Source organism: Equus przewalskii, chromosome 29 (assembly GCF_037783145.1).
Source record: "Equus przewalskii isolate Varuska chromosome 29, EquPr2, whole genome shotgun sequence".
Classification (NCBI taxonomy): domain Eukaryota; kingdom Metazoa; phylum Chordata; class Mammalia; order Perissodactyla; family Equidae; genus Equus; species Equus przewalskii.
The window spans coordinates 20,697,681-20,724,224 of NC_091859.1; the positions used below are offsets into that span (position 1 = coordinate 20,697,681).

Genomic DNA, 26,544 nt, shown 5'->3' on the forward strand with positions numbered 1-26,544 from the left:
CATTTCCCACGAGGGCTTTTACTTCCTGAAATTTCAGAATTTGCTGTTCAGGACTGCTGCTGTTTAGTTTCAGTTGTTATCTTACCTCTAGCAAAATTATTAAATCTGATCGATACGATTTTACTTCAGGTAGATAGTAGGTGTTCAGTAAATGCCGAACACAGATTAGTTACTGGAATAATTTACTGGAAGTCCATGTCTTTTCTCAAAAAGGAATATAAGTACTATGAAGAAAATAAAACAAGCAAATTTATATGAATAAAATGAAAGAATAATAGGAAGTTTTGAGGGGGCTGCTTTAGATTAGATGGACACAGAACATCTTGCTGAAGAGGTGATATTGGTAAAGTGAGACATCAGTGACACAAAACAGAGCAAGACCAAGACATTACTATTCCAGATAGTAGGAACAGCATGTGCAAAGGCCCCAAGACAAGAATGAACCTGGCTGCTTAAAAAATAGACAGAAGTTTGGTGTGATGGACATATGATGGGTGATAGAGGGAGAAATGAGAAAGATGATGTCTCAGAGGGGGACAGGGGCACATCACAAACACAAGCAAGGACTCCCACGGACACGAGTTCATTGCTCTTTTCTTTCTTGGTCAGGGGCACTGTCTCATGTATGATAAAGCAGAAGGCATTCTAAACCCATGAATGTTGGTGTTAGCCAAGGTATGATAGGCAAGGAAAGCAGATCCAAATTCAGAATACATTCCTGTTTCTATAACAAACAGCTTCCTCCAAAATGGAAGAAGTCCAACGAAATGAACTTGCCACCACAAGGCTGCTGGTCTTAGATGTGTGATTTATGTTGGGTTCCCCAGAAGCCAACAGTGAGACAAGGATTTGTGCTTGAGAGGTAATCCTGTAAGCATCTGGCTGCTTTATTCTAAATCTCCCCATTTTCCAGGTCCAATCCTCAAAGCCCTTGCAAAGCCCTTCCCAAAACCTTCACCCCAATTTTCAATGTTGCTCTTTCCAAGTCTCAGACCATCTAGCCAGTGAGTGGTTACAGACCCTCACTCAGGTCTTGTTCCCTCAAGTCAAAGTACCTGATAAGAGGCATTGCTTGAAATCCTGCCTACTGAGATGTGCCCTTCAAGACAACTGCTAATACGGGCTGTGGTATACAACAGTACACATTGTCCAACAACATCTAAAGCCAGGCTTAACTTTTTTTCATTCTTAGTTAATTGGCCAACAACTCTCCAAGAGGGCAGAGGGACAGATTGGTAGGGGCAAGGTGTGGGAATAGGGTAGTTAACGGCACAAATGGGAAGAAATCTGCTCACACAAACTAAATGTGCCTTCCTGGTCCCATGTACTGGGTGATGGAGTACTACTGGAAATGGTCAACTGTATGAGTAGGTGGATCAGAGAGCACCTGGTGTCCCATGGTCTCCAACATACCAATAGCAAATTGGAGCTGTTTCTCCAAAGGAAAATAGTAATCTTCCTGAAGGGGGTCATGGCCTTGCTCCAAAATCCTGTGGGCTTCCACTGTGATTCTCCTGGAGAGATGTGTTTCTGACTTCAGTAAGCATTCCAATCTTCCAGATATTCTGAGAGGGCTGAGCAGTGGAGCTGCTTGGATGGCAGCATGGGCTTCCTACAGAGACCGTTTTTGCACTGCCAGATTTTCAGGTCACCTGGTAAATAAACAAGTGCAGAAACCTGCGTGTTATATGCTGTCTCTAAAATCTAGGGCACTACGAGGTACTGTACCCTTCTCAGCTGTAAAACAGGCAAGGTGTAGTAATTTGTCCTGAACACTGGAGGGGCTATCTCACACGTGCTAGACCATTGAATCCTTGGGAATCTTACTAAGGAGTCAAGTGCCTGTACTTCTCCAAGACTCAGATTCCATCCTTTGGCATATACATGGCTTACCAAGGCATTTGGGCATCTGGTATTCCCTACTCTACATCAACATATTGGACTAACGTGACATCCTATGGTTGGTGAGGCATTAAATGCCCTTGTGTAGCAAATGCCTACAGTTGACATCCATGGGACAGATTTATGAAGCTATTTCTGTCTCTGCCGGGTAAAAGCAAACAACTGCTGGTGGACTCTACAAACCAAAATGGATAAAAACGCAGTGGTTGGACCAATAGTTACATATCAAATGCCAGAGGCTGTACCAAGTTGCTCCAATAAAAGACCATTTCAGGAACAGCAGCTACAATTTGGATCACCTCAAGATTAAGTTGTATTGTAGAGGCCATGGTCATTCTCCAAGGCCCATCAACTTTTCTCACTGGTCAAAGGGAAATACACCATACACTTGAGGATATGATAGGAACTACCACATTTGTATCTTTCTACCCTTTGATGGTTGTACTAACTTCTGTAATTACCCAGAGATATACTGCTTTTTCACTTGTTATTTTGGTAGGGAAGGAATGCTCCATGCATTTCCCTTTGCCTTCTACCACAGGAACACATATTCCTCAGGGCAGGTAGCCAATGTTGAGATTCTGCAAAGGACATCCATCCCATCTACACTTAGGAGTTGAGGAAATAAACCATGCGATGGGGAAAAGGGGAGAGTTCAGTGTTCCAGTGGGCTTACTGGAATTGGGTCCAATCTGTCTCCCCTAACCTCTGTTCTGACCATAGTGTTCTCAATACCCCCAAAGTTGGTGCTAATTTGGAATAAGTGTCCACTGACCCCTGAAAATTCTGGATATTTCTTTTTCAAGTATACATCACCTGAAGAGTAGCTGGGTGGAATGTTCATAGTACACATAGCAATTATTACAGCACAGCCCTTAAATCAAGGGTTCTGGTCCTAGGAATTAACTCAGGTCTAGGACTTAAGACAGAAGCTGTGATCTTCTAGCTTGATTCAAGCATCTGTTATCTAGATATATAACTTTGGCTTCAAAAAAAATCAGGTTAGCATCCAAGGTGGCTGCCTGTTGCTTTCATTCCTAGAGACACTAAGATTACTTAACCAGAGTCAGAGATTGCTGCAAATTAGACCGTTTCCTAAGTACCCCCTCCTTCACCTTCTCCCTTCCTATAAGAACCACATCCTATGGTAGCGGGGCAGAGTCACGAAGCACAGACACGACCACTGGGGCAAGGGGGAACTGTACACCAGGCAGCTCTCTCAACAGAAGTTTACTTCAATTACCCATGTCTGTAAGCTTCTATTTTGCAGTTGATAAATGACAAAGTTAAGGGCAAAAAGGCACAAAAGACACTGCTTAATCAAACAATTTTAATTAGGTCAATAATAAGCAGTAAAAGCAATTACATGAAATCCCCATATTTTACATGTTTAAATTGTTTTTCATTGTCTTTACTTGTAAGGTGTTGAAGGTGGGACCCACTCCTGAATCTTCTTTCTAGTGGTGGAATAAGGTACATATTGTTCTGGAGTGCCACTCACGTTGAATTTATGGTTTGTCCAAATGAATTTGCGAGCAGTAGGTGGTTTTGTTGTTGGAGGATCATCAGTCATGGAGTGAAGCCAACGATGCCTTAAAGAAGGAAAAAAGACACTTATGAAGAGGCAGTGTAGCGTAGTGGGAGGAGGGCTAAGAGGACAGCTCTGGAGCTATTTTGTTACTTGAGCTCAAATCTCAGCTCCATCACTTACTAGCTGAACTTTTCTATGCCTTAGTTTTGTCATCTGAACATCTTTACTTCCTAAAGATGTTTAAGGATTAAATGAATAACACACACAAAGCACCGAGAAAAATACCTGTGCACAGTAGGGACTCAACCAATGTTACCTATTGCTATTATCATTAATTACTGTATTTCATCAAATCTAGGACACTATCAACTTTAAGGTATGCCCTAATTATCTTTGAGAAAGAAAAATGCTGCCCATTAAATTATGATACTATTGATTATAACACGTATCCTAACTTTAGATGCTAAAATGCATTTTAGAATTGATGAAATACAATATCACTATTCGATGCTGGAGGCTGACTCTGGAGTTTCAGTCTGCTCAGGTTGCTCTGGCTCATGAAGCTCTAGTCTGAAAGCCAGTGAGGCTCCTGCTGAAGAAGGTCTCTGCATGTATCTTAAATTCAAGCATAAGTCAGAACACTGGAGAACATACAATTTGTTATATTAAAATTATTAAATCACAGCCCAGAGTTCACAAGTGTTTCAGCTTTAAGAGTTTAACAATTTAATTTCAAAGGATATTTGCTGGGAGATGCCAGCAATCTGGCCTTAAAGAAGGAAGCTGGGGAGCTGGCCCCATGGCCAAGTGGTTAAGTTCGTGTACTCCGCTCCGATGGCCCAGGGATTCACCGGTTCGGATGCTGGGAGTGGACATGGCACTGCTCATCAGGCCATGTTGAGGTGGCATCCCACATAGTACAGCCAGAGGCACTCACAATTAGAATATACAACTGTGTACTGGGGGGCTTTGGGGAGAAGAGGAAGGAAAAAAAAAAAGAGAGAAGATTGGCAACAGTTCAACAGTTGTTAGTTCAGGTGCCAACCTAAAAATAAAGAAGGAAGCTGGGTGCTTCCTTGGAGTACACAGAGGAATGTCTCTCTAATGACAGATAAAGGAAGAACCAAAATCCAAGGGAAAAAGAGCAGACTTGAGCAGGAAGCTGAGTTTATATGGGAAAGTAGGGGAGAGAGAATTTATACCAGATCCTCCAAGGCTTGGAGCTCACAAGACAGAGATGACCCTGTGGGAAAAGGGACTGAGGGGACAGGCATAGAACTACAGCTCCAAGAAAAAAAAACAGATTGCCCAGCTACAGAGAAAAGGGCAAGAGGAGGAAGTTTCAGTAAAATAACTAAGACTGAAGCTAATGAGAAAAATTTATGATGCTAATTAAGTTTGAGAATATTTGCTAGCAATAAGTGATAGATATAGCTAGGGAACTGGCTAAAACCAATAAGAATAGAGATAAAATATTATTACTGTTGCTCTATTTGTGTCTACAGATAATTGTATCACGATCAGCTAACACAATGAACAATGAAGTCTGTATACACTGGGCTGTTGTCTCTTCCATCCTCCAAAGGAAAGTGGGGATTAGTGAAAGTGACCTGGACCAATAAACCACGACTATTAACATGAGCTCTGAAACCCTGTGAGACACTACAGTGGTGAGACAGGCTCCACGAGCCACTCAAAGGAGGGATTAGCTGTCAAAATCAAGGCTGTTACTTATCAAGAGGCTTTATGTAAGCTTAAGGCACAGCAGAAATATTTAACTTTTGCCTTGTTGAGTCAGCTTAAGTAACTAAAGAAAAATTTTATTTAAATAATTGCTGTCAAGACTCCTGAAGGTTAAAATGATATTTAAGGAACCACAGTCCAAAGCTTTTATATGCCCATTCAGTTACTGTAGCTCACGGAGAAATAGAAGATGCTAAAGAAAACTAAAAGATATTTTTTACCACAATAAACAAAATCTGAAAATGTTTATCCAGTAAGGATACCAGCAAGTCAGGGTATGAGTAAATGATAATTTATTCTCATTACAGCAGTATAAGGAACTATAAGAAACAAGAAAATGTTTATAGTCTGCTAGGCTAATGTATCTCCTCTGTTACAGTTGTTACTAAATAAAAGCTAAAGAAATCATACCTTTCAGATCTCCACACCAAAGAGTTTTTGCAAAACAGGTTTTCAGCTGGGTCCTTTTTATTCCAATTAATTTAAGGCACTAACTGACTAACAGCACTGTCTAGAACTGTGTTGCAGCCAGCATTAGATCCACCTCAATTTTATATCACTGTTATTATCTTCAAGGACAAAATATGAAATTACTTAAATTTGATGATAAGGTTGGTGAGACTACAAATAAGGAGACTGGCAGAAAGGCAAAAAGTTATAAATAAAAAAGAGATAAATATTTATAATGAAAATATATTACATTTTGAGGAAAACTCAGTACTCAAACATATTGAAGTGTGTCAAAATAACTGGAAACAAAGGTATTAAATCACAATTACAACACAACTCAAATGGAAACAAATCTCCTAAGTGGTTGATCGTATTTTCAGTTAAGAGGAAAAAGTGTGTCAAGAAATAGGGGGGAAAAAAAGCAACAGGGAAAGAAGACTTCTCCCATCTTTGAAAAGATACTGCTTCACTTAACCAGCCCTAGTTTGAGGCTGTCGGCCATTCAAAGTGCAAAACAAAGCGATGCACTTGTGAATGAAGACTAGAACAGCCGAACAGCAAATTTAAGGAATAAAAATATACATCACATAAAATAATTTTTAAAAATCAGTGTAAACGAAAACAGTCTTTAAGGTTGGCATTAACAACAGAGATAAGAAAGCATAATCTTCCCTTTCAGAAAATCTCAGAGATAAAACATTACCAAGTAACAGCCAACAACAACATTAAAATAGAGGCAGTTTTGAATTTCCTTCTCTTTGGATAACATACATAATTAACTTGGGGAATCAAGGCTGACTTCTGACCATAATGTTCATGTTTTAGATGGTTTTCCTTAACATCAAAGAGTGCAGAAATGCCAAAGATTTTTCAATTTTTCAAATAAATGTGAAAGACTACAGAAAAACTTCCAGATTGTTTTTTGAGGTAAAAATATTCATCATTCTAAAACTGTTTTTAGTTCATGAAACATAGTCACACATACACTCAGTCACTTATTTAATACCAATCTAGGTACTTCATATTTTAAAATTGAGGACACAGAATTGAAATGACTTTTCCAAGGTCCCACAGCATGTATGATACAGAGCTGAGGCTTGAACTCAGCTTCCCAATGGCCGAAGAGAACCTTTTGACCAGAAACTTAATTACAATCAATAGATGAAACGTGGGTTAGGATTATGATGGCATCTAAGTATCAGCCAAAATCCTGAGATCAATCTAACACCAGGATCAGATTGACAAATTTAACAAATTTAAAAAACAGTTCATTAAACGATAGCCAATTCAAACTTAACTCAGTAACTATTATTATTATTATTTTGAGGAAGATTAGCCCTGAGCTAACATCTGCCACGAACCCTCTTCTTTTTTGTTGAGGAAGATTGGCCCTGAGCTAACATCAATGCCCATCTTCCTCTACTTTATATGTGGGATGCCTACCACAGCATGGCTTGACAAGCGGTGCATAGGTCCACACCCGGGATCTGAACCAGTGAACCCCAGGCCGCTGAAGTGGAGCACGCAAACACAACCGTTGTGCCACTGGGCCAGCCCCAGTAACTATTATTTTTAATTAAATGCAATCTGAATCAAAATTCCAATAGGGTTTGACAATTATAATTCTAAGGATAAGCTTAAAGTTTATCCAAGAAAATTTTGAAAACTCACAACAGTCAGGAAGGTTGGCATTACCAGACATTAAAGTCTCAAACATTAGAATGGTATAAAAACTGCTACAAAAGTACAATGATAAAACAGAATAAAATCCCCCAGACTAAAGTATATATAAGGTTGGCATTTCAAATTATTGGGGAAAGTCAACACTTCTCAACAAATTATGCTAGGATAATTAATTTTGTTGGGGGAAAAGAAATCAAGTTAGATTTCCCGTCATATATCAAATAGATTCCAGACAGATTAATAATGCTCAGATACAATATGGGTGAATATTTATAAGATATATTGATGCTTATACAATTTGAAGGACCATTTCTAGGCTTAATATCAAAGGCAAAAAGCAATAAAGAAAAAAATGGCAATTTTACTACATAAAAATTGAAATACCTATCTCCTACAACTCTGCAAACAAAAGTAAAGAATAAAAGAAATGGGGAAATATCTGTAATACACAGAAAAGTAGTTCATCTATCATTACAAATCGCAAAGAAAAGTCAAACATCCAATAGAAAAATAGACAAAAGACATTAAAAGTCATAAAAGGAAAAAATAAAAATGGCAAACAAAAAAGAGCTTAATGAAAGCAATGCAATTTAAAACAAGATATAACTTTTTACTTGCTAAACTGGCAAAGACTAAAAAAAATAATAATACCCAATATTGGTGAAGTTATAGAAAAATCAACACTCATATACAGATGACTGTATCTACCTGAGAATGCATATTGAGGGCAATTTTGCAGTAGGTACCAAAACCTTATGAGACATGTAGTATACTCCTGGATGCAACAATTTTACTTGTAGGAAATCGCCTTAAGGAAATGAGGCTGAGTGGGTATATGCTTAAGTACAAGAAAGTTGTCCAGAGGTCAACTTATAACAGTGAAAAAACGGAAAGAACAAAACCAAGAATAACAGGGAATATTTAAATAATTCATGGCATATCCATATGACGGAAGATTAAAGTGTCATTAAAAATTATGTTACAGAGCATATTTTATGATGAGAAAACATTAAGTCTAAAAAGCAGGTTATTTACTTTATTTAACAATACTCAGCATTTATAAGTCATGGGCATCATTCTAAACACTTCACAAATATTAACTCCTTTAATCCTTATAACAACTCTATGAGACAGATATTATCTCAATTTAATAAAGGAGGAAACTGGGGCACCAAGAGTTTAAATAACTTGCCAAGGTAGTGGAGCCAGGATTCAAATCCAGGCTCTCTCTTCAAAAAGCCCACTTACATTAAAAACAAAAACAAAAGGATGCATATGCATAGAAAAAGAAGAGATTAGAAGACTATATATGGGGGTGGTCTGGTGGCATAGTGGTTAAGTTGGTGTGCTCCACTTCGGTAGCCCAGGGTTCACAGGTTCAGATAGCTGGCACAGACCTTGCACTGCTCGTCAAGACATGCTGTGGTGGCATCCCATGTACAACAGAGGAAGATTGGCTTAGATGTTAGCTCAGGGCAGTCATCCTCACCAAAAAAAAAAAAAAAGAAGACTATATCATCAAAGCATTCAAGTTTATCTCTGTGTGGTAGGATAATAGGTTATTTTTATTTGCTTTGTTATTTCCTGTAAGGAACATGTACTACTTTGTAAGAAGAAAGAAAGCTATTAAAAAGAAAAATCGTTCTAATCCAAACCAGGTAGAGATGTTTTCTTTTTCTTTTCTTTTTTTTTTTTTGAGGAAGATTAGCCCAGAGCTAACATCTGCTGCCAATCCTCCTCTTTTTGCTGAGGAAGCCTGGCCCTGAGTTAACACCCGTGCCCATCTTCCTCTACTTTATTTGTGGGACGCCTACCACAGTATGGCTTGCCAAGTTGTGCCATGTCCACACTTGGGATCCGAAGTGGTGAACCCCAGGCCGCCCAAGCGGAACGTGCAAACTTAACCGCTGCGCCACCAGGCTGGCCCCTAGAGATGCTTTCTAAATCCTGCCCAAGTCATCTGTCATTTATTTTGAGACTATAAATAGGTCATGTCTACTTCTAACCTCATTTCATCCCACTCAAGCCATCATTAAAAAAACAAAATCACTCTCTCTGAAGTGCTCATGTTTTAGTGGCAGAAAGACTGTTTCTCTCAGTCTACCTTAATGGAAACGTTTTCTAAGTCAATTCCACACCTCAGTGCCATTCACTACAGTCACATAGAAAAGGTTCAAATTGTTTTTTAAAATCTAAAAACCTCAAAATTTTCTATATATGACTATTTCTAATTTATCAACACAATAAAGATTTATTCTGGAAATTGGAATCAAGGGCAGTGCCTTGTTCACCAAGAGTAACACATAGTTTATTTCCACACCCCAGGTATGAAATTTTCCAACAACTCATCTTTGTAAAATGTTAGAATCAGTCTTAAACAAGGCACTAAACAGTAAGTGAAATGTGTTAAACGAAAGATGAATTTAAATAATCAAAACAATCTTGTCTTCTGCTTATAATGAACACATTTTAACACAGAAAAATTAAAAAAGTAACATTCTGTAACACAGGAAAATCTACCTAAACATGCAGTTTATAGTTTTTCAGAATACAGCCTCTTAATATTTTGATTTTCTGGATCAGAAAATAAAGTAAACATTAGGATTTATTTTGAAAAGAATCTTGTAACTCATTGTACTGAGTAACACATTTCAATTCAGTTCAAAGAGTATTTTACACAATAATCACTATCTGAAAAAGGCTAGATTAAGCAGATACACTAAGAGGAAGAAGACAATATTCTCTGCCATTGAGAGAAGGCATTTATTTAGGGGAATAATATTTTAAAAAACTATAAGAAATGATTCAGTGGGACAAGGGTATTAAAAAGGACAGGTTGAAGTCAGAATGGAATGCAGAGGTAAATCTGCTTCAAATTCACACAAAAGCTATGAAAGCAGTGACAGACATACCCTATGTGGATCAGCTAAAAGAAGGGAAGAGAATCATTGTATCCAAAAAACAAAATAACAGTTGTTTCAAGTAAAACAGTATATCCACATTCATGCAACAAATATTTATCGAGCAACTACTATGTGCTAGACACTGTTTTAGGGAACACAACAGTGAACAAAGTTCTTATCATGAAGAAGCATGGTACTTGGGTAAACATTAAATAATAAATAAAAAAATGCCAGGCAGAGGTAAATGCTACCAAGGGAAAAACCAGAGCAGGGCAAGGGGACAGAGGGTGAGAGAATAGGGCCCTTTGAGATGGGTAGTTTGAGGAGCCACTGGAGCAGGCACTCGAATAGAGTGAAGGCATGAGCCGTGCAACATCTGGGGAAACAGCTAGTGCAAAGTAACCGACGTGGGAGCTGCTCACTGTTCAAGGAAAAGCGAGAAGGCCAATGTGGCTATGTTGAGAGTCAGCAGAGCAGTGAACAGGACAGTGTATGCAGGGCCTGGCAAGGCCGAGATCAGGTAAGGCCTTGCAGACCACGTAAAGAGCTGGGGGTTCAATTCTCACCACGATGGGAAGCCAAGGGGATAGGTAGTTCTGGGCAGAGATGTGATGTGATCTGATTTACACTTTAAAATAATCACTCTAATTACGTAGTAGAGAATACTAATATATTGCAAGAATGTAATCAGACCAGTTCAGAGGTTATAGAAGTCCAGGCAAGAGATAATTGTGGCTTGGACCAGGATAATAGTCACAGGAGTAGTGATCAGATGTGGGATACATTCAGAAAGTAAAGCAGAAAGAACTTGCTGAGAGAGAGGATATTAGAGAAAGAAGAGTTGAGGATGACTCGTAAATTTTTGCCTTGAGTAAATAAGAGGTTAAGTGCCTAGGAACATTTTGCTTGATAGGTTTGTTAATCTACCTACACTGGGCATTTGAAAAAAATGAAAATACATTACATTTATAAATGTGACCTAAAATGCTTAAAGGAATGCAATTAACTAAGCCTGCAAAGGGAGATAATTGTTTAGGAGAATTTAATCCTTTCCATTAGAGTTTATCAAACATTCACCAAAGAACAAGAGAATATTATTGTTCTTTATTTTTATGCAAAAAATATTCAGTTTACTAATCTTGTTATCCTATTTATAAATTGAATCTCAGGGCTTAAGAACAATTAGGTTTTAAAATTTGCAGCTGTAATAAATAGAATATTATTTTTAAGCCCAAATTGCCATTAATCCTTTCAACATACAAAAGCCCCTCAGACACTAAAAAACTCAAACTGACAACGAGAATATTTAGTGAAATGGGGAAAATATCTGTGATATATGAAATGAGGGGAGGGGGAAGCAAACAAAATATTGTGTATAATAAACAGATATGTATATATACACATATATTTATCTATACAAGTTATTTATAATCACAAACCTTCTTTTAAAGAAGGTGTGACCAATTAAACTACAATCTGTTCTCCACACTGTGATCCTTTAAAAACATTCCATCTCTACTCAAAAGCAGACCGACCCTCAAATATTTACTGAATCAGTGAATGAAATGTTAACTGCTTGTTTCTGGGCCAAGGAGTTAAAGTTTATTTTTGTTTCCACCTTGTATTTCTCTGGATTTTCCAAGTTTTTTGTAACAATTGTACACTTTTAAAATACATACATACATATATATATATATATATATATATATATTTTTTTTTTTTTTTTGGTGAGGAAGAGATTGGTCCTGAGCTAATATCTGTTGCCAATCTTCTTCTTTTTGCTTGAGGAAGACTGTTGCTGAGCTAACACCGTGCCAATCTCCCTCTATTTTGTATGTGTGATGCCACCACAGCATGGCTTGATGAGCAGCGTGTAGGTCTGCGCCCAGGATCCAAACCCATGAACCCCGGGCCAGCAAAGTGGAGCAAGTGAGCTTAACCACTACACCACCAGGCCGGGCCCCAGGAAAAAAACATTTTAACAAGGATTATAAGGATTGTTTTAATAACATGGAAAATTGCTTATTATATTGAGAGAGAAAACAGAAAATAAAATTGACTATGAATATGAACACAACTATCTAAAAAATTATTTAAAAGGACTAAAGGAAATATACCAAATGTTGACAGAGGTTGTCTCTTAGGAGTCTGTGTGGATTATGCCTGCCCTCCTCCAGATTCTTTAAACTCCTCTGATCTCTGTAGATTTTTTCAAGAGCAGATCCCATTTAGATTCAATGAAGTTCATAGTGCTAAACCACCATGGACACTTCTCTGTCCTTATCTTACTCGACATCTCAGTAATAATCAACACAGTTAGTCTTTCCATGTTTGTTGAATGCTAATTTCTCTTGCCTTTCCTCTTAGCTTGCTAGCTACTTCTCATTCTTTGCTGGCTTGACCTCTGTCCTAAGCTCCAGATTCAGATATCCAGCTGTTTACATGACATTTCAATTCACTTGGATTTCTGACAGGTATCTCAAACTTACTGTGTCCAAAAAAGGCTTCTGATCCCAACCCTCCACCTCCCCAACCTACCTTTCTCCTAGTCTTCCCCTCTGAATGAACCGTGCCACCACCTATCCAATCTCTCAAGCCTGAAACCTAAGAACCATCCTTGATTCCTCTCTATCACCTCCAAGTAATCCCCCCATCTGCTACCCTACTTCTCTACAAAGGCTTCTAGAACATCTTATGCCAAGTGAAAAAAAGCTGAGCACAATGATGTTAAGTATCTCATATAAATCAACCATACAAGAGCAAAAACATTTGTGAATTTCACCATGGCACTGGAAAAATCTTCAAGGACAAAATTATTTTCTGTTAAAAAAAAGAAACCTTTCAGGGGCTGGCCCCATGGCATAGTGGTTAAGTTCAGTGCGCTCTGCTTTGGTGGGCCGGGTTAGTGGGTTCGGATCCTGGGTGTGGACCTATACCACTCATCAGCGGCCATGCTATGGCAGTGACCCACATACAGAATAGAGGAAGACTGGCACAGATGTTAGCTCAGGGCCAATCTTCCTCAAGCCAAAAAAGAGGAAGATTGGCAATTGATGTTGGCTCGGGGCGAATCTTCCTCATCAAAAAAAAAAAAAAAGAAATCTTTCAACATACACTATTATTTTTAAAAGAATATATTTATGTATTACTTGGTAATTAACCATGAATTTTAATAAGAAAAATCAATATACAAGGAGACTAATGTACTATATGGAGGAAGAAGAGACACGTTACTTAGAAATGAACAGAAGGTGCCACCAAGTGGGGAAAAAAGTATATACACAGTAGAGAAAAATCTACGCAAGCCGTGTTTTTTTTTTTTAACTTGGTACAAAGGATTTCAGAGTTCCAATACTTTAAACCACAAAAAAAGCGTCTTTGTTTCTCCTGATGTAAGTGAAAACAGTAATTTTATACTATTACGCATAAAATAGCCAAAACTATCTACCTTCCTACCCTCAACAACATTTTATCTTGTCAAATTTCATGTAGATACTGATTACTTACTTGGTTTATTACTATAAAAATGAAAATAAGGACTTTTGTGCATTAATGTATAGATGGTGTTAATTAGCTAACAAAGATAAAATTAAGGGCAATCAAAAATGGTAAAAAACGGTATTTGCAATCCACTGAAATACTTTGAGTATTCTATTCAATCAAGTTAAACTAATATAAATTCCAAAGAAAGAAATTAAAATCTCATTGCTGATCCCATAAGAGAATAAGACTTAGATAAGAAAATGAAGGTACTGTAACAAAGAAAAATAACAGACGCTAAGTTATAGCACAGTATTAGTCTACCAGTTAGTACTCATTAAGTGACTATAAACTCTAAGAAAGCAAGGACCATATATTTTGCTCACCACTGTGAATGGATAAACTTATCAGTGCCTGACACAGAGTGGGCTGCTCAAAAAATATTTGTTGAATGACTGAGCTGTTTGTAAGCTGAGCACTGCACCAGGTCCTAGGTAGTAAGTTTTTTATTTTCAAAGTATGTGTAGCTCCACTGCCCATTCCTGATGTTTGTACCATCATGTACACCTTTTGTTAATCTACTGGTAGACCTAGCAGCTTTACTGGCTGCTGACAGATTCAAAGAAATGAAGGCCTTGTGACAACATAGATAAAATGAACTCATTTTCCTACAAGATTCCTAATGTTCCCACAAGGTTAGGGAACATTAAGTGAACCACAGAAGTTCATTAAAGATATGCTCTGACTCCTTCAAAAACACTGATGCTTCTGAAGGGAAACCCTTCTCTAGGTGAGATTATGCAGCTACTGAACGGACTCACAGACTATCACAGGCACACTTGGCATCAGATGACTCAGAAGGACGGAGGACAGGAACCAGCCTTGTGAGCTGGGCGGTATCACGTGTTCCTCTCACTGGGAGTCTTTGCAGTAGTTCATGCAGGTGACAGTTCACTCAGCCATCCAGGAGCTATTTTGACACCCTAAATGACACAGCACAGGCTCAAGGGAGATGAGAGCCACATCAGACAGGAGCCGGAGCTGCCCTGACCTAAAAGCTTCACGCTCCACAGAAGCTAACACCTCTAATAACAACAGCGCCAGAGGCATGGCTTCAGGATCCCCACTCCCACAAGGGACATGCCAGTTCCAAGAGCAGCAGCACAGCGAAGTTCAAACATAGCTAACTCATCAGGCATTTACAATTCCTCTCAATCCAGAGGCAATTTACCAATCAAGGATGAATTTTATCTAGCAATATGGTTGATACAACCCAATGTGGTTTCCAGGGTAAGAGAGCTAAGCATTTAACTGAAGGTCAGATTCTCTTAACCCTTTTACCCATAATTATGAAGTTAAATTGTTTACTACACTAGGTAAAACCACACTAAGTCCTATCTCCAGCACCAACCCCTATCCTGACCTCCAGACCCATGTTTTCAACCGTCTACCCACCATCCCCACTTGGTTGTCTAACAGGCCTCTCATACTGAACATGGACAAAGTAGAACTCTTGTTTACCTCCCCCTTCCAATTCTGCTTCCCCCATCCTACCCTGCCTTCCTCTTCTCAGTAAATGCACCTCCAGTAGTTCAGTCCAAACATCTTGAAGTCATCCATCCTTGAATCCTTTTTGTCTCGAAATCCAATCCATCAGCAGATCCTGTTGACTCCATCTTACTTCAAAATATATCCCTGTGGCAGGCAGCCTCTAAAATGGCCTCCAATGAGCACATCCTCCTGGCATTCACCCCCTTGTGATACCCCTCTCCTTCAGTGTGGGCTAGACTTACTGACTTACTTTTGAGAAACAGAACACAGCGAAGTGTGGGATGTCCCTTCTGAGATTAGGTTTTAAAAGACCATGGCTTCCATCCTGGGTGCCCTCTTTCGCTCATTCTGATTGCTCGCTCTGAGCAAGCCAGCTGCCATGTTATGAGGTGTCTTTGTGGAGGGACCCACATGAGTGAGCTCAGAAGCAAATCTTCTAAGGTTCACAGCCATGTGAATGAGTTTGGCAGTGGATCCTTTCCAAGTCAAACTTTGCAATGACTGCAGACCCAGGGGCCATCTTGACTGCAGCCTTGTGAGAGACCCTATCCCAGAGGTATCCAGCCAAGCTGCACTCAAATTCTTTACCCACAGAAACTGTGAGATTAGGTTCATTGTTTTAAACTAAATTTGGGATAACCTATTACACAGTAATAGATAGCTGATACAATCCCAAATCTCACAACCTGCATCACTAGCACCTGATCCAGCCGCCATCATCTCTGGCCCAGACAACTGCACAAACAGCTTCCTAAGTGATTAGTCTACTTGCGCACGGCTCTCTTCCTCTCTTCACAGCACAGAAATGCTTTAAAAATGTAAATCAGAGTCCAAAAGCCATTAGGTGTGGCCAAACAAGGTAGGCATCTGTGCTCGGCATGGGTGTGGGTAGAAGGAGTGCTGCAGTAGCCCAGTAACATGTCAGAACCTGTATGGGGAGATGAGGGTGCCCACCCAGGCAGCGTGGGAGGGTGGCAACCTGGCGTGGGGTGTTGGAGGCAAAGTGGGGTAAGGAGGGAGTCCAATGCAGGGGATGGCAGCAACGGGAACCTGGTTACACACAGTGGAACTGATCAAATACATAACTATATTAAGAAAAAACCAGATACAAATATGGAAAGAGAAAACTAGAATATAACCTGTGGTACTGGACTGGAATCATGGCATTGTTGTAGACCTACAGTTTTCAATATATATAGAGAAAAAGAGATGCAGAGATAGAAATGTACACACACACACACACACAATCATAACATATATTCCCTAGCTTCTCCACTGAGAGGGCCTGAGAGCACTGACACTCTAACAGCAATGAGCATACCTCGCACTCAAATCTTAGTTTCTAAATACAATTTTCCACTAAAAAAGCGGCAAGCAGGAAAACAAAACAAGCAAACACAGGGCTCCTCAGGGAAACGACTGTTTCCATGGGTGATATAGGGAAAATAAAAGATGAACCTGGAGCGTGTTTTGTCAGAAAGCAAGAAAGTTCTCCAAGAATGGTGGGGACATGTCAAAAGGACCCCAAATGCAGCTTGGATAAGTTCTCACTAATTGAGTTCAATTTGAGCAATAAAAGAAGCAATCACAGTCATGGATTATAACTCATTGATTAAAATAAGAGTTCATACTTATATAAATAAATAAATGAGTAGATTGAAAGTTTGATGAGCAACGGGATAGTAATATAACCTCAAAGTATCTTTGCACGTAATGCTAATTAATTTCAAATGAAAATAAGTAACTTTGGAATCAAGAAACCTGGCAGACACACCCTAATTAAGTGATAGATGTTATCAGTAATGACACAAATCAAAATCAGGTCCCATTTAATAGAATGCAACAGTAAGAATCCGACACTGCTTCTGTGACATTCCTGCCAAAGATGCATAGCCTGAATCTCGTCATGAGGAAACACTGGTCAAACCCACATTGAGGGACATTCTACAACATAACTGGCCTGTAAATTTCACAAGTGTCAAGGTCATAAAAATCAAGGAAAAGCTGAGGAACCAATTCAGTGTGAGAGAAACTAGAGAGAAATGAGATCCACATGAAATGCACAATTAGATTCTCTTGCTATAATGGACATTGTTGGGACAAGTGATGAAAGTTGAACAGAGTCTGAAGATTAGACAGCAGTGGTGCATCATTGTTAATTTCCTGACTTTGATGGTTATATTGTGGTTATGTAGGAGAATGTCTTTCTTTGTAGGAATTACACACTAAAGCATCCGTGAATGAAAGGGCATCACTTTGGCAACTTACTTTGAAATGACTCAAATACTTGTAACTTTTCAGAAAGTTTGGGATTGCTCCCAATTTTAAAAAATTGTAAAACACATCACATCCTGCCTTACCTTCCAGTGACTTCCAAAGAAATTTAGAAAAAAAGCCAAAGTGTTTACCATGACTTACAAGATCTGCATGATCTAGGCCCTAGCAATTCTCTTACCTCATTTCTTAACATCGTGCCCTCACTCACTCCTTTACAGCCAAACTGGCCGTATTGCTGTTCTTTGAATACAAGTAATACATCTCAAATACACAGGGCTTTTGCACCTCTGGTTCCTGCTGCCTGGAGCTCTTCACCACCCAACCCCTCTTCGCTCTCCCCTGCAAATGTCACTTCCTCAAAGAAGGCTTCCCTAACCCCTGTATAAAATAGCCACCTGACCCTCTCCTTGCTCTTTATCCCTTTATGAATGCCAGCTTCATATTATCTTCCTTGCATTTATCATTGCCTAAAGTATATAACACATTTGTTTTTCTGCCTCCTCCATGAGAGCAAGGACTTTGTTTTATTCACTGTTGTATCCCCAGTGCCTACAAAAGCTCTTGGCACCTGGTAGGTACACAATAAATAGTTAACCGAATGAATGAAGATGATAAATTGTATTTGTTATTCATTACTCTACACTTAAGACAATACCTGGCTTTCTAGTTAAATATAAATCAACTCAACTTCAAATTTATTCAAATTTAATCAAAGGTAATGACCCACAGATTTAGAATTCTACGATGCAGTATTACACTCAGCAAAAGGGAGTCTGAGAAACAAACAGGTGAGCTTGTCCACCACCACATCTGACAAGCTTTCAAGCTTCCCTTACAAGCAAGGGTCACCAAAGGTACTCAGCCCTTAGGAGGCTCCAACACATAAAGAAATTCAGCTTGGTATCCTCAGTTACCCTCAGGCACCTGCTAGAGTGATGTCTTCTACAGCTTTCAGCTTCTTTTTCACGTGATCTCAGATCACATAAAAGGACTTACTTGGCTGAACAGTACTTTTATCTTTTCAGATTTTTTTTTACCATTTTACACTTTTAAGTGTGTTTCACCTCACATAATTTAAGTCAGTTCCCTCCCCCACCCCCTTAATCATCCAAAATATAGACCCTGAGCACCCATGTTAGATGAGGGCTTTGAACAAGGCAGCCCACATGCCTTCCACATCATCCCAGGACCAATGCCACCCAAAAAACAATCAACTAAACAAAAACTAGGAGGACACCTCACCTGTTAAAGCCAACATCCCACTTTGACACCTTGGTCTCAAATAGTGCCCCTGACATAGAGAATGCTGCTTTGGAGAAGGGAGACAGTTCTAAACTTAAAGTTACAGCTCCTCAGACCTTAATAGAACCACAGGTTATTATTTCCCATTAAAAAGAGCACAAAAACCAGCCTCAAATGTAGCATCAGTGCTGCTTTCTCATGTTGAGCCAACGAGTTTTATTATAAACACACAATCCAACATCATTATTTTCAAACTACATCACTGACAGGAGCCAATGCTCCCAATTAGTTCAAGTAGTAAATCAAAGGTTGAAAACAGCGAGTAGCTGAAATCTTACACAAATTTTGTTTAGCTCACACATTTTTGTTTTAAACTATTCTGTCCAATCAAGTAGCCTATTTTTATTTAAATAAAATTTTAAAAATTCGCTTTCTTAGTTGCATTAGCCACATTTCAAAGTGCTTTGGGCCACATGTGACTAGTGGCTACCCTACTAGATGGCAGATATAGAACATTTCCATCATCACAGAATGGTCTATTGGATAGCGCTGTATTTAAATTGATAAATATTTTTAAAAATCAACATTAAAAAAAATAAGGAATCTCACAAAGAAATACAGACTTCCACTTTCTCGTGGAAAATTTTATCTAGAAATCCCTGGCTGAATTCTCACCTAATGGAACTAGGGAGAGATAAATAGGGCTGCTGCTTTCTTTTATGGACTATGTGCTTTTCAGTTCATTACAGTCCCCACTATTCCCTATTGCCTCACATCTGCACTTCACTCACTTATGTCACACGCCTAGATTTCTAATTGAGTCTACAGAATGGAAGTGAATAGTACTCTGAGATTATCCCAGTTTCTACTCAATAGAGCCCCAAACTATTCTTGATGATCAAGTTCAACTAAAATAAAATGTCACAGATAACGTGATACACTTATTTCTAGTTGGTAGAATTTTCCAGACCAACTAGAAAGGATCTCCAGAGTTTAACTGTATAGCAACCATATGATATTATTTCAGCAATCTATGAAATAGATATAAGTACGCTGCTTTAAAATATTTTATACAAAACTTGGTAATATAAGTAAAAGAATCTAGAGTTTTATTTCAAAATAGGTATATTATAAAATTATAGTTTTTAGAGACTTAAAAAATTTGGGCACTCTCATTTTACAGATGAGAAAACTAAGCCCCAGAGAGGTTAAGGAACTTGCCTGAAGTCAACTGCCAAATAAAATCAAAGTCAGAGTTCTTTTTGCCTGTCCCTTCACTCACAGCCAGGTGATACTGTGGTACACTGTTTCTCTGCAAAGACAGCCACACTATATATATATCCCAACATATAATGTGATGTTGACACACCTCCATTAAGAGGTAGAGTCTATGTTCTCTCCTCTTGAACTTGGGCAGAGTTTTCTAATTGCCTTGACCAATGAAATGCAGAATTGATACAAGATGATTTCCAAGACCAAGCTGGATAAGACAATATGGCTTCTGCCTGGCACCCTCTCTCAGAGCCTGAGGATGCTCAGGCTACCTGAGGGTGTTCCCTTCCAATGCCCCAGATGACAGCCACCGTCAACTGCCAGACACTGAGTGAACAAGTCCTCAGATGACTCTAGTATCCAGCCTTTGAGTCTTCTACCTGAATCCTCAGAAGTCCTAGAGCAGAGATAAGCCATCCTTGTTGTGCCTCCTCCGGACTCCTGACCCACAAAAACTACAAGAGACACATACTTAATGGGATTTTAAGCCACTAAGTTTTAGGGTAACTTGTTGTGTAGCCATTGTAACTGGGACAGATGCTTTCAGAACACCACTTACTGCCTTATAAATAAACAGATATCCAATAAATATTTGTGTAATAAAACAAATATTGCCAAGTCAAATAAAATAAAATGTTGACTTAGCTTACCATTCAGGGGGCACCATGCTTCCATCTACATCCCAGTATGTGTTTTTGCCATTCATTTCCGTAGTATATATAACCCATCGGTGACGGCCTGCGTGGAAAGATGAATGTTTAGAAAGATGTGAGGAAATACAGACAACCTTTAAAAAAAACCCCACAATTGCAGAACATCAAAGAAACCAAACTTCTTATTAAGAAAATACTTTTATACATAAGAGAAATGTTAGAGGAATAGCGCCCTGGGTGTATTAGTGAAGGCAAGCTCCGAGAAGTATGTGGAAGCTTTTATTAGCAGCTTGGTGGCCACCACAGCAAAGTCCCCACACAGGGACTAAGACTCATTCTGTGGGTGGGGCTTAGGCCTTTCCCACAGTGGAGAACCCTTGCTTCTCCCCCAGGCCCCCAGCCAGGGCAGTTGTGGAGAGGGTAGGAGAAGGTGTTCCCAGCTGTTCAGGGTATTCAGGAAAGGAAGTGCTGCTCCTCCTGGGACCTGGGCAGGAGAAACGTACTCACAGCAATTGTTCTTGAATTACATGTTTCCATATAAATATTTTAAAATGACCACTGGAGATCCTTTTGGAAATTGGTGGTTATAAATAATAAGTAAACATTATAGATGATGGTTAGATAAGTAGGACAGTTGATATCATCAAAATAGTATGGCTGCATTCTCTATTTAACAAATTTTTGTCAAATGGTTGGGGGCCTAACCACAATACACAAAACTGTTTCTATTGGGACCTCAAGCTGGGCAAAGATTTGGATTCCAATCAAGAGTTTGTCACTTATTATCAGTGGATATTAGGCAAATTTCATGAGCCTCAGTTTCTTTATCTATTAAAAGTAGATGATTTATACCTAAATCTTAAAGTTGCTATGAAAACTAAATATCACACACATACACCTAGTTCAGCATTGGGCATATAAGTATATAAGTTTTAATTCCTTCTATTTCTTCCTCAGGGCCTCCACCCCTCAAATAGGTAATACTGAATCCATCTCTATAATGAATTTTAAAGAAATAAGCAAAAGGTAATCTGCATTTACAGAGTTTTCCTGGGTAAATATATAATTAACAAATATCGACTAATGCTATCTAAACATGATCTTATCTATTAAAAGAAATACAGATTTCAGTCAGGATTTGCTTCTTCTATTAGAGAAATCAATCTTGAGAATAAGTAAAAGCAAACTATAACCCAGTGAGGCGGGGGAATGTGAAGGCAGATGGAGGAAACCTTGGGAATGGTTTCATAGAGTTAGGCAATGATGATAGAGCTGGGCCTTAACAATCTTGAAATATATATATAAAAATTTTAAATGTGCATATTCAGACTCAACAATTCCACTTCCAGGAATTTATTCTTAGACTATTTAAACAAACAAATGTGGATGTAGTTATAAGTAAGTTCACTGCAGCATTGTTTGTAATAGCAAAAAGTCGAAGGCAATCTAAATGTTATCAATAGTGAGGGGTTTGAAAAAATAATGGTTCTTCCATACAGTGGAATATTGTGTTGCAATTAAAAAGACTGCTCTGAAAAAAATTTTAAATAAGAAAACACAAACAAATGCCCAAACAAAAAAGAAGGCTACAGATACATCCAACTTACAAATATGGAAAAATGGCCCATGATTTATTTTTATTTTTATTTTTGGTGAGGAAGATATGCCCTGAGGTAACATCTTTTGCCAGTCTTCCTCTTTTTGCTTGAGGAAGACGGGCCCTGAGCTAACATCTGTGCCAATCTTCCTCCACTTGGCATGTGGGATGCCCCCACAGCATGGCTTGACGAGTGGTTTTCGCCCCAGACCTGTGCGAACCCCAGGCTGCCAAAGCAGAGTGTATGAACTTAACCACTATGCCGCCGGGCCTAATGGCCCATAATTTTTAAGTAAAAATATTTCAGTTTATATACAATATGCATAACAAAATCCCATGAAATAAAAAAAAGTGTACGTTTATAGATTTATTAATGAATCTTTAAAAAATATATATGCTAAACTATTAAAAGAAGTAAAATTACAAGGGGTGGGAGGTTTCATTTTTCATTTTATATACCAAATTTTAATGTTTTACGACAGCATATATTATTTTTCAAATTAGCAAAAATAAAGATATTTCCAACATGAAGAAAGAAGGAAGGAAAAAAAAAGATGGAAGGAAATTTAATGCTACAGTTTGTAACAATAAAGTGAGTAGAAAGAACACTGGCTTGCGGCTCTGCTACTACCTAGTTGTGTTATTTAAGTCTTTTTGGTTCAGACGTTTCCTCGGGCCTCAGTTTCTTCATCTATAAAACAACAGTTCTTAGACAATCTCTTAAAATCTATTCCAGGTCTAAAACTCTATGATTTGTGTTAATACTAAAAATATTACGGTTTTAGAGTATTAAGACCTTGTTTACCTCTTGTAGACCAGCTTGCTTCCAATGCAACCACACATGGACACATCGTTTACATATTCCTAAAAACATTCTTAAACTCAATGACTCAGTTTCTTCATCTGTAAAATGGGGAGCGGGGGCAAGGGGATTAAAGCATCTCAAGGAGACGCGGAAGATTAAAGCAGACAATGTATGTTATGTGTTTAGCACAGCACTGGCACACGGTAAGCACTCAATAAATGCTAGGCCATTATTACTTCATAGTATATTCTTTTCCCCTGGATGAAGACTAATATTTTTTTCCTCTTTGATACTTTTCATCTCAATCAAGAGAGAAACTTTTTATAATAATAAAAGTAACAAATGCAGATGGTAAAAAAATTCAATAGCTCAGGTAATAACAACAACAACAATGGTACTAATACTTATTGAGCACTTACGTGCTAAGCATTAGGCCAGTAGTTCTCAACAGGGGGGAATTCTGTCCACAGGACGCTTGGCAGTCTGGAGACATTTTTGGTGTCAAAACTGCAGAGGGGAGATGCCACTGGCATCTAGGGGGGAGACGCCAGCGATGTTGCTAAATATTCTATAATACACAGAACAGCTCCTCACGGCAAAGAATTATCTGGCCCATAGGGTCAACAGTGCTGAGGCTGCGACATTAGGATAAGCTCCATTCACTTTTCATCTATTTTTTTATATAACTTTATGAGGCAAATATTATTATCATTCTATTTTATAGATAAAGAAACTGAGGCTTAGAGAAGTTAATCAACCCACAAAGTTAAAAAGCGGAGGGACAAATGGTTGAACCCCCACCTTCTGATTCCACCTCTAAGTTTCTTGAGTTTCCTTCCAAAATTTAATACAGACACAAAAAACATATTTTTTCCCTTTCAGGCTACCAAACTCTGTTCTGCACCTGGAGTTTTTCCTGTCACATACATCTTTGACATCTATATAAAATTTATGTTTATATCATTCTTAATAGATACAAAGTGTTCTAAAAATGTGTAATTCATCAGAACCCAACTGATGAACACTAATGTTGCTTTTAGAATTTACTACTAAAACAATGCTGCCATGGGTCTCTTTGATTTGCAAGGATATTTGTAGGATGAATTCTCAGAAGTAGAAATGCTGGGACAAAGGGTAAATGCAATGTAAATTTTGACAAATACTACCAAACGTCCTCCAAAAAGACTGTGTTAACCTATAATTCTCCTACGGCCTTTCCCCACATTGAGATTTATCAGATTGGCAAATACTTCAAAATTTGATAGGTGAAAAACAGCACTGTTTTTTGAGTTGCATTTCTGTAAGGACACAGGAGGATGAGCATCCTTTCACGCCTTTGTTGGTCCTTTAGTTTTCTTTCTCTGTAAATTACCTTTTTTCCCTTTTCTAGTGAATTCTTCACCCTTTTTAAGTGCTTTGTAAAAGCTCCTTGTATATTATGAAAAATAGAGTGAAATCAAATCTCAATCTCACTCCCATGAGTCAAACCAAAAAATACAGCACTCACCAAAAAATTGCTTGTTGTCTTCATAGTATTTGTTTCCATACTTGTCTTCCCCCACTAAGGTACCAACCCTCGCATCATTTGCCCTGTGAACGACCAAAAGAAAACAGACACTTTAGAATGATTCTTCTTTCAAAACACAAACGTAAACAAGGTGACAATACCAACTTCCAGAAACCAAGGTTGCCGCATCAACTAGAACACGAGGCGCAGCTGGGCAGGGTTACCAGCTGTATGCTTCCAGCCTTCACCTCCAGGCTCATGCCACCCACTGCTGAACAATCAGCCTTCGGGTAAGAGCTCTAGAACCCCTGCTCGTGTCGCCCCCAGCACCGTGTAGACAGCACGAGAAAAGATACACTGACCCAACTGACGTGCTTAAAGCACACTGAATACACAGGTGCTGTATCTTCAAATTACCAGACTCCTTTTACCCACTATCCCTAGGCCAGGAGGCACCAGAGTTAACAAAAACCTTCAGGAAGTCAAGAAGCCAACGTAATTCATCTTAAAAGAACACTTTGATTTCCTGGCTCTTGCCTTCTACGCTGGGTCTCCAGTTCGGCTTCCGCGGACGATGCGGCTCGTCCAACTGGCGCCTGTCAGGACTCGACGAGACCCGACGATCGCCTCGCCCCCCGCCTCGCTGCACAGAGGAGGCACCCGGGGCCGGGGAGGGAGAGGCTGCCGCAAGGTCACACGGGGCGCGTGTGGCCACGCTCATCACGCCGCAGGAAGCAGGGCAGGGGCGCTGCCCAGACGCCCTGGCCTCCACCTCGCAGCTCTGTCTCCAGAGCCGGCTTCGGTCCCGTGTCCGGGAGAGCCCTGGAGAGAGGCTTCGCTCGCGGAAGCCAGGCCGAGATGTGCCGGCTGCCCTTGACAAGAGCTGCAGATTCTCCAAGGTGACCCAAGTCCGGGCCCCTTTTCAAAAAACCGGCCAGCGCAAGTCCAGCGCCAGCGGCCGAGCGCAGGGCCCTGGCCGCCTACCTGAAGAAAACTCGCAGGTAGCCGCGGAGGCCGCCGTGGCCGCTGATCCGCTGCAGCCCGCGCCTCAGGACCTGCAGGAACTCCATCTTGCTCCGCAGGCACAGCCTCCCGGGTGCGCCGCGCAAAACACACCGGGAGGAAGCGTCCACTCAGCTGCAGGGAGCCCACGACAGAAGGTTCCCACCCAGGAGCAGCGCGGCAAGGTGGTTCTGCGCATGCGCGAGTCTGGAGCTCCCCCGTGCGGCCGCTTTCCGGTTTCGAAAAAAGGCGTGGTTGATTTTCCTCAAGGGCACGGTAAACTAGGAGTTTTTAGAGGTTGCATTTAGAAGGCAGGGCATGTAGTGGGAAACTCACCTAGACTAGGCTTCTACAGGTGGAGGTTCCTCCTTTGGGGACCCCGGTTTCCTTATCTAAAATGATTGGCTCAGACTGTTCTAAAAATTCTTTCTAGTGCCAAGATTCTTTCGAAACAAGATACCATTAAGGGCACAACCAGAAGGACCTACAACTAAAATATACAACCATGTACTGGGGGGCTTTGGGGAGAACAAGAAAAAGAAGAAGAAGAAAAAAGAAGATTGGCAACAGATGTTAGGTCAGGTGCCAATCTTAAAAAAAAAAAGATACCATTAAGAAATTCAATATTGAGCACATAATAATGTTGCACATTCAATATTGAGTCCATATAGCGTTCTGTAGGTAGGCAATCTAAGAGGGGGAGTAGAAAAGTATGAGATTAAGTATCTACTCTCCAGGATTTGATGATTTAGTTGCAACGTTAAAATTCAAAATTTAAACATTTAAAATGTATTATTAGAAAAATAATCTGTGCATGATATTTAAATGTTTTAAATAATGAAGAAGGGTGTTAACATTATTGTTTCTAATTTTCTAGCATCTATCTTTATGATTTTAAATATGCTTTAAAACCTATATTCCTTGACCCATCAATTTAGAACATTCT

The 26,544-nt window shown here is 39.4% G+C and overlaps 1 protein-coding gene and 1 long non-coding RNA gene across 3 annotated transcripts in view; both read right to left on the reverse strand.

Annotated features, from left to right (window-relative positions):
* LOC139080234 (uncharacterized) overlaps nt 1-1,652 on the reverse strand; it is a 36,164-nt gene extending 34,512 nt beyond the window's left edge. For both annotated transcript variants that reach the window (XR_011534559.1, XR_011534560.1), the window contains exon 1: nt 1,414-1,652. This is a non-coding gene — a long non-coding RNA (uncharacterized lncRNA). The remainder of the gene's footprint in view (nt 1-1,413) is intronic.
* Nucleotides 1,653-3,218: 1,566 nt separating this feature from the next.
* Nucleotides 3,219-25,992, reverse strand: NDUFA12 (NADH:ubiquinone oxidoreductase subunit A12). Its single transcript, XM_008514397.2, has 4 exons — nt 25,581-25,992; nt 24,597-24,679; nt 20,685-20,772; nt 3,219-3,494 (listed from the first exon to the last, which is right to left on the reverse strand). Exons 1-4 carry the CDS (start codon nt 25,664-25,666, stop codon nt 3,314-3,316), a joined length of 438 nt encoding a protein of 145 aa, XP_008512619.1. The 5' UTR covers nt 25,667-25,992; the 3' UTR covers nt 3,219-3,313.
* Nucleotides 25,993-26,544: the final 552 nt, after the last annotated feature.

Bases quoted from the DNA above. Each gene is read 5' to 3' on its own strand.
- NDUFA12 (XM_008514397.2), bottom strand. From the start codon at position 25,666: ATGGAGTTCCTGCAGGTCCTGAGGCGCGGGCTGCAGCGGATCAGCGGC. The intron at 20,773-24,596 runs GTGAGTGCTGTA...CTTTCCACGCAG, and splicing joins AGACAACAAGCAATTTTTTG to GCCGTCACCGATGGGTTATA. The intron at 3,495-20,684 runs GTAAGCTAAGTC...TCCTTCTTTAAG, and splicing joins AGCATGGTGCCCCCTGAATG to GCATCGTTGGCTTCACTCCA.